Source organism: Oncorhynchus masou, chromosome 2, assembly GCF_036934945.1.
Source record: "Oncorhynchus masou masou isolate Uvic2021 chromosome 2, UVic_Omas_1.1, whole genome shotgun sequence".
Taxonomy (NCBI): domain Eukaryota; kingdom Metazoa; phylum Chordata; class Actinopteri; order Salmoniformes; family Salmonidae; genus Oncorhynchus; species Oncorhynchus masou.
Window position 1 is genome coordinate 19,739,318 of NC_088213.1, and position 8,122 is coordinate 19,747,439.

At 41.4% G+C, this 8,122-nt stretch overlaps 1 protein-coding gene across 1 annotated transcript; it reads right to left on the minus strand.

Annotated features, from left to right (window-relative positions):
- Nucleotides 1-457: 457 nt before the first annotated feature.
- Nucleotides 458-6,766, minus strand: LOC135556603 (E3 ubiquitin-protein ligase TRIM39-like). Its single transcript, XM_064989931.1, has 6 exons — nt 6,619-6,766; nt 3,827-3,914; nt 3,414-3,527; nt 2,851-3,337; nt 2,327-2,711; nt 458-1,578 (listed from the first exon to the last, which is right to left on the minus strand). The coding sequence occupies exons 2-6, from the start codon at nt 3,862-3,864 to the stop codon at nt 1,034-1,036; spliced, it is 1,569 nt and encodes a 522-aa protein (XP_064846003.1). The 5' UTR covers nt 3,865-3,914; nt 6,619-6,766; the 3' UTR covers nt 458-1,033.
- Between the last annotated feature and the right edge of the window lie 1,356 nt (nt 6,767-8,122).

Here is an 8,122-nt window from a genome sequence, read left to right on the forward strand (position 1 = left end):
TCCATTCAAATCTAAGTTTACTGTCATATGCTCAGGATACAGCGTAGTGCACAGTGCAATGAAATGATTTCTTTTCAAGCTCTCCTTCTAGTTCAACAGCAAAACAAGTATTCATCTAAAATATAGTAAGAAACATAATCATGCAGGACAGTATTGAATGATTGTAGTCATGTAATAATGTGACTTCAGGGGTTTACGGAACATATGACAGTTCATACAGACCTGGGCTTCCTGTTGTATTTATTGGACTGTTTGTTTTCATTCTTCCCAATGTCATGTTATATCAGGAAGAAGAGTGTGGGTCTCGTCCACTAAGAGGATATGGTCCACAGAGATAGATGGACAAGTAGGTCTTATTGGATTACATTATGAGGAAGATGACCAGCACTGGCAAACTGGGATTTACTATGTTTGTCACGATGTACCAAGGTGGGTGGAATCAGGCGCAGAGAGCAGGTTTCAGTGATTTGACAGTTTATTCTCCGATGCACAAAAGATGACGGTCAACCCAACACACAGGGTGAATAATCCAACACAGGATCATAATAGACTGGAGAATAAAACACAAGAACTCCACCAAATGACATGAAGACAAAAACAATCCCGCACAAAACAAGGGCGGGACAACCTACTACATATAAGGACACTAATTAACTAAAATACACACAGGTGAAACCAATCAGACAAAACCAACAGACAAACGAAAAAGGGATCGGTAGTGGCTAGTAGGACGGTGACGACGACCGCCGAGCACCGCCCGAACAGGCAGGAGAGCCAACCTTGGCGGAAGTCGTGACAATGTTAACACTTCATTTATTTAACCTTATCCACAAAATAACTGAGTTCTGCATTAATAACTGTAATTGAATGATTACATTATAAGGAAAAGTTATTGTATTATAAATGTAAAAAGTGAATACATTATCTGCTGATTTATATAATATGTTTTACATTACAATGAATGATTACATTATTTGGTCACTATTACATGATCAGTTATATTAACAGTATTTCAATGTTTGGTATAAACCAGTCAGTCAGTGACATCTACAGGAGTGATGACCAGTGGGGTTGAGTTTTGACCAGTGTAATTATTACCAGGGCTGAAGAATGGATAGAGTTTCTCAGTGAAGGTGTAGCCAGTGAAAGAGTGGATATGAGACCTGGCCTCCACATTATAGAAGGAGACCCGACCCTCCTCATAGTCCACAAACACCCCCACCTTCTGGACCGCCTCTCTCAGGAAGATGGGGACAGTGGGGACAGCGCCAGCCCAGTACTGTCCATTCCTCAGCATCACAGTCCAGTATCCATCCTCAGGATTCAGGTAAATGGTCCCCTTCAGGTTGATGGACTTCGTGGCCACTCCTAAACACCAGCCAGTCTTCCCCTTCACCTGCACCACATAGTAGAATCTCCCTGAGGAGAAACTCTCCTTTCCCACAACACAGACAGAGATATCAAACCTCTCTGGGTTGTCAGGGAGATCCTGCCATACATCTCCACATCTGACTTGTTTCCTGTCTTCAGACAGGATGAGTTTGGGATGTGCTGTATCAGGATCAAGAGTCACATCCACTGTGGAGAGAAACACACACTTTATTAGAATTAGAAAATATCAGTGGAGATAGAACATAAATCTGGGAGAAAACATTTTACTGTATAATACATTATTCTCTGACATATGGAAGTTGTGAATTGTCTGACATCTAAACTATTGTAATAGTGTATTCATTAGGCACCCTAGATGGAGTTAACATACAGGACTGTTGAGTCTAACTGAAGAGTGACATACAGGACTGTTGAGTCTAACTGAAGAGTAACATACAGGACTGTTGAGTCTAACTGAAGAGTAACATACAGGACTGATGAGCCTAACTGAAGAGTAACATACAGGACTGTTGAGTCTAACTGAAGAGTAACATACAGGACTGTTGAGTCTAACTGAAGAGTAACATACAGGACTGTTGAGTCTAACTGAAGAGTAACATACAGGACTGTTGAGTCTAACTGAAGAGTGACATACAGGACTGCTGAGTCTAGCTGAAGAGTAACATACAGGACTGTTGAGTCTTGAAGAGTAACATACAGGAGTCTAACTGGCAAAATTATTTTCTGATTGTTTCAAGACCTAAAATATAAAAGGTAACACTTTACTTGAATGGGGTATACTTAAGACATTTATAAATCATTATGAAACCATTCATAACACCATGAGTGTTGAACTATCATTCATAATAATCTGTTAACAATACTATCTAATAACCTGCTACTACCTTAAAAAATCTAGACTGTCACTTTAAGGAGTCATTATTGTCATACTAACCATAGTCCATGGTCATATTCTTCAGGTTTCTTCCCACATACTCAGCCTCTCTCTGTTGCTGTGGGTCTGAGATGAGAGTAGCTGTGATCTTATTCAGAGCAGCAGTTCTGATGTCCACCAGTTCTTTCTCAAATGTTGCCTCTTGTTTTAACACAGAATTCTTTTTACTGAGTTCACGAACAACATGTTTAAGATTAGAGTTCTCCTGCTGCAAGTCTGAGTAGAACTTAGAGATGTTCTTCACTTCAGAGACAAGAGTTTTAGTTTTAGGGTTCTTCTTCAGATCAGAAAGTCCCTCATCAGAATCTTCTTCCTCCTCTTTAACTTCTGTCATCGTTTTAGAGACACTCTCCCTATCCTCCTCCTCAGTCTCCATAGTCTCCCCCTTAAGAGAAAACATGAAACACACCGTTCAGGCAATATAATACATTCTCAGTTCAGTTCATCTCATTCTAATAGTGTTATAAGTGCTTGTATATCAGTGTTTTTAGTCATTTCACGTAGTGTATTGTTAATGACAGCACCTCTTTGATCCTCTCTTTCCGTCCAGTGTTGCCTTGGTGACCTTTGTGTCCCCCGTCTCCAGTGACCTCAGCCAGGGTGTGTCTCTGCAGTGCTGGGACAGTGTAGTGCTGCCTGATGTGGCTCTCACAGTAGGAGACAGTGCAGGTCAGACAGGACTTCACCGCTCTGAGCTTCTGTCCAGAGCAGATATCACAGGCCATGTCCCCAGGCCCAGCATAGCCCAGAGCAGGGAGGGCAGGACTGAAGCCTGCCTGCTGGAGCCCCTGGAGAACCCTGGCCAAGGCTGTGTTAGTGCAGAGCACTGGCCGTTCTCTGGATCTCTTACTGCACTGGAGACACACATAGTCTCCTGCAGGGCCGGGCTGGACCCAGTATGTTCTGATGCACTGCCTGCAGTAACTGTGTCCACAGGGAATGGAGACCGGGTCCTTCAGCACCTCTGAACACACAGAACATCTGAACTGATCCTCAGTCAGCAGACTGGCACTGAGAAAGAGAGAGAAAGAGAGAGAGAGAGTGTTTTTTTTGTTTTGTTTTTTAAGCTACTAATTTCAACACTCACCTCAAATCAGGGGTCAAGAGTTCTCTTTTAAAAGCATATGGTTGCTCCATTGACCTGGCACTCTTCATAGAGAGACAGCTGGGAGCAGGAGACTCCATTCTCTCCCGCTTGGCTCTGCAATTCATACAAATTATAGTTATCTGTAGTGATATCAGCACATCATCTTCTGTGTTGTCTTAAAGTGAAAGCAGATGAAACTAAACACATTCATCAACAGTGAAATACAGTAAACTGCCAAAATAATGGAAACACTTGAGTAAAGAAGGGTTATGGCAGCTCTGTTATGGTTTAGGGGGCATTTTCCTGGCATGTGATAAGGTCCATTCAACCACTTAGAAGGCAAGATAAACGGCAATAAAAACACAGCCATTCTGATCAGCTTCGACATCAGACTCCTCCCCTCTCTGACTCACCTCTTACTCATGACTCCAGGGTCTCCCTCAGGCTCCATACAGTCTAATGTCTGATTTAGACTGCTCAGACAGATCTCACTCAGAAAACCTAGCCAGTAAACATAAACAGTTATGTTATATACAGTCGTGGCCAAATGTTTTGAGAATGACACAAGTTTTAATTTCCACAAAGTTTCCTGCTTCAGTGTCTTCAGATATTTTTGTCAGATGTTACTATGTAATACTGAAGTATATTTACAAGCTTTTCATAAGTGTAAAATGCTTTTATTGACAATTCCATGATGTCACGACTCCCCTGCCTGTTCGGGCGGCGCTCGGCGGTCGTCGTCGCCGGTCTGCTAGTCGCCACCGACCCCTTTTTCCTTTTCTGTTAGTTTAGTCTTATTAGTTGCACCTGTTCCTTTTTGTGTTTCTTGATTTTTGTCTACTTAAACCTGTTAGGCCCGCTTAGGTTTGTGCGGGATTATTTTGTTACTCTGTTGGTTGTGTTATGCGCCCTGTATTTGGCGTGACCGTTTGTGCTGGAGAATAAATCATTACATTTCACCGAACCCTCTGCTTGCTGCGCCTGACTCCTACCCACCACTCCTAGTAAACCCTGACACATGAAGTTGATGCAAAGAGTCAATATTTGCAGTGTTGACCCTTCTTTTTCAAGACCTTTGCAATCCGCCCTGGCACGCTGTCAATTAACTTCTGGGCCACATCCTGACTGATGGCAGCCCATTCTTGCCTAATCAATGCTTGGAGTTTGTCAGAATTTGTGGGTTTTTGTTTGTCCACCCACCTCTTGAGGATTGACCACAAGTTCTCACTGGGATTAAGGTCTGGGGAGTTTCCTTTCCATGGACACAAAATATCTATATCTTCTTCCCCCGAGCCACTTAGTTATCACTACTGCCTTATGGCAAGGTGCTCCATCATGCTGGAAAAGGCATTGTTCGTCACCAAACTGTTCCTGGATGGTTGGGAGACGTTGCTCTCAGAGGATGCGTTTGTACCATTCTTCATGGCTGTGTTCTTAGGCAACATTGTGAATGAGCCCACTCTCTTGGCTGAGAAGCAACCCCACACATGAATGGTCTCAGGATGCTTTACTGTTGGCATGACACAGGACTGATGGTAGCGCTCTCCTTGTCTTCTCCGGACAAACTTTTTTCCGGATGCCCCAAACAATCGGAAAGGGGATTCATCAGAGAAAATGACTTTACCCCAGTCCTCAGCAGTCCAATCCCTGTACCTTTTGCAGAATATCAGTGTGTCTCTGATGTTTTTCTTGGAGAGAAGTGGCTTCTTTGCTGCCCTTCTTGACACCAGAACATCCACCAAGTCTTCGACTCACTGTGCATGCAGATGCACTCACACCTGCTTGCTGCCATTCCTGAGCAAGCTCTGTACTGGTGGTGCCCCGATCCCGCAGCTGAATCAACTTTAGGAGACGGTCCTGGCGCTTGCTGGACATTCTTGTGTGCCCTGAAGCCTTCTTCACAACAATTGAACAGCTCTCCTTGAAGTTCTTGATGATCCGATAAATAGTTGATTTAGGTGCAATCTTACGGGCAGCAATATCCTTGCCTGTGAAGCCCTTTTTGTGCAAAGCAATGATGACGGCACGTGTTTCCTTGCAGGTAACCATGGTTGACAGAGGAAGAACAATGATTCCAAGCACCACCCTCCTTTTGAAGCTTCCAGTCTGTTATTCAAACTTAATCAACATGACAGAGTGATCTCCAGCCTTGTCCTTGTCAACACTCACACCTGTGTTAATGAGAGAATCACTGACATGATGTCAGCTGGTCCTTTTGTGGCAGGGCTGATATGCAGTGGAAATGTTTTTGGGGGATTCAGTTAATTTGCATGGCAAAGAGGGACTTTGCATTTAATTGCAAAACTGAGGCAGCAGACTTTGTGAAAATTAATATTTGTGTCATTCTCACAACTTTTTGCCATGACTGTACAGTACAATATAAGACTATCTATCAGTAGTTTCATACAGCATTGTATCTTAGTAATCATGCATTATGCCACCCTTTATAAAGTACAGTTGCATTTTATCGACAAAATATTATGTCACGTTTGGTAACAAACCCTATTATTATTTCACCCTTTATAGAGTATGACATAAGCTCATAGATGACTTGTGAATCATCTATGTAATGCTTAAATACTTTATGTATGTTATATAAAGCCTTTATAAGTGTAGTTAGTTTAAAGAGGAACCCTGCCTAAATCATCTGTAGCGATGTGAACTAGGCCCTGTGTTCATGTTTTCAACCTCTGAAAAAGAGAACCAATTGTGAAACAGGAAGAGGCTATATGCGGAAGCTGGATGTTTGCTTAATGTAAAAAATAAATAAAACATTTCAAGAATTCTATATATTTGTATTTCTTTACTTCTACAGATATATCATTGCCATTTAGAGATATTTGTAAGTGGTGTTACATGTAACCACCTTAGAAATATGTGTTTCCTCATACAATTCAGGCCTAGTGAGAGACCAATAGTGAAACCCCCTTACTCTCCTGAAAACTACAGAATACAGCCAAAATGTACTGTGTCACTCATAGTCACTTTGTACAGTATTTTAGGTAAACAAATTCAACATTTCAGTGGTATTTTTCACCAGAACTTTATCAGAACAATCAAATATGGAACAGGTTACATAACATAGGCCAACACCGTACGTCTAACACAGTGGTTACAACAGCACAGTTTCATGGAATAAAGTAATGATAATACGTGTTTCTATAACACTTTAAAATATGAACAAAACATGAAATGTCTGACTTACCAATCTTTGCAAACAATTGGAACAGGAGTATTGGACTGTGCGCCCTCTAAAATGGCGTGTGTTGTAACTTTTACTTTTGGTTTCAGTATAACCGCTAAAGAGACCAAACTACATTCTGAAAACTGATCAACTGCTGGGTAGACCTATTGTAGCACAATGCCACCACCTAGTGGCCAAACGCTGAATCATTTTCGAAAATGTGTGATTTTAGATAGTTTTAAGAAAACAGTTAAATTGACAATCAGATTGCTTATTATAAATTACTTAATATTTATGTATTGAAATATATATTATTAAATTTGAGACATTTCTCGCAAAGCTTCAGTCCACACAGTTGACTTTACTGATAAAGACAGCTGTGTCTTCTACTGACCAGCAGGCAGCACTAGCATAGTGTTGAGCACTGACTCAGTAAGGCATTTCACACACACACACATATGCACACAACACACACAAACAATCATCGCAACCCAGTAACCTGTTGAGAAGGCACCGGTATGAGGTGCTAAGGGAGGGGTCGGTGTGTGTGTGTGTGTGTGTGTGTGTAAGGCCCTTGATCCCACCACTTAAGGAATTTTCTCTCTCCAGCCGTTTGTGATGTGCTGTGATTTAGAAATGAAAAACTGGTTATCCTGTAACAGCTTTGCAGGGAGCACGCACACACACTCATACACACATCACTGAACAGTATTATTGCTGTTCTTTATCTGACCTGACAGTCCTGCTGATTTAACAGGACTGTCAACAATCTTCCAGATTCTCTGCAGACACAAAGACCTGTGTGAGTATACATTGTGTAAGCTAAATAGGAGCAGAGAGAAAGAGAGTGTGTGTGTCTGTGTGTGTACGTGCGTGTGCGTGTAAGTGTGTGAGTGGAATGGCACATGCACAGAGAGCAGAGGAGTGATGAACAGAGACTAAATGATGAATCATAAAATGGTCTATCAACTGAAGCCCCACTGACTGAGCTATAATAGAACAACCACCATGTGTGGGCCTACAGAGCCTGTCACCCTGCTCAACGTAGAACAATAGGAATGTTCTATATAAAATGTTAAAACTCTATGATGTGAAATGTATTTCCATATCATTATTATTAGTGTATATATTGGTGTATAGTGTATATAATTGTGTAATATAATACAGAGTAGTATATCGTAGTGTGTTGGTGAATGTGCAGAGTCATGATGGGAAGTATGTATAGTCCTGACTGTCTGACTGGAAGGAGTTCATAAACATGGACACATCACATGCTCTCTGTACCACTCTCTCTCTCGCTCTCTTGCTCTCCCTCTGTCTCCCTCTCTTTCTGTCTCGCTCTCTCAATTTCAATTTAAGGGCTTTATTGGCATGGGAAATATATAATCGCCAAAGCAATTAAAGTAGATAATATACAAAAGTGAAATAAACAATAAAAACAGTAACAGTAAACATTAAACATTAAACTCACAGAAGTTCCAAAAGAATAAAGACATGTCAAATGTCATATTATGTGCAAATAGTT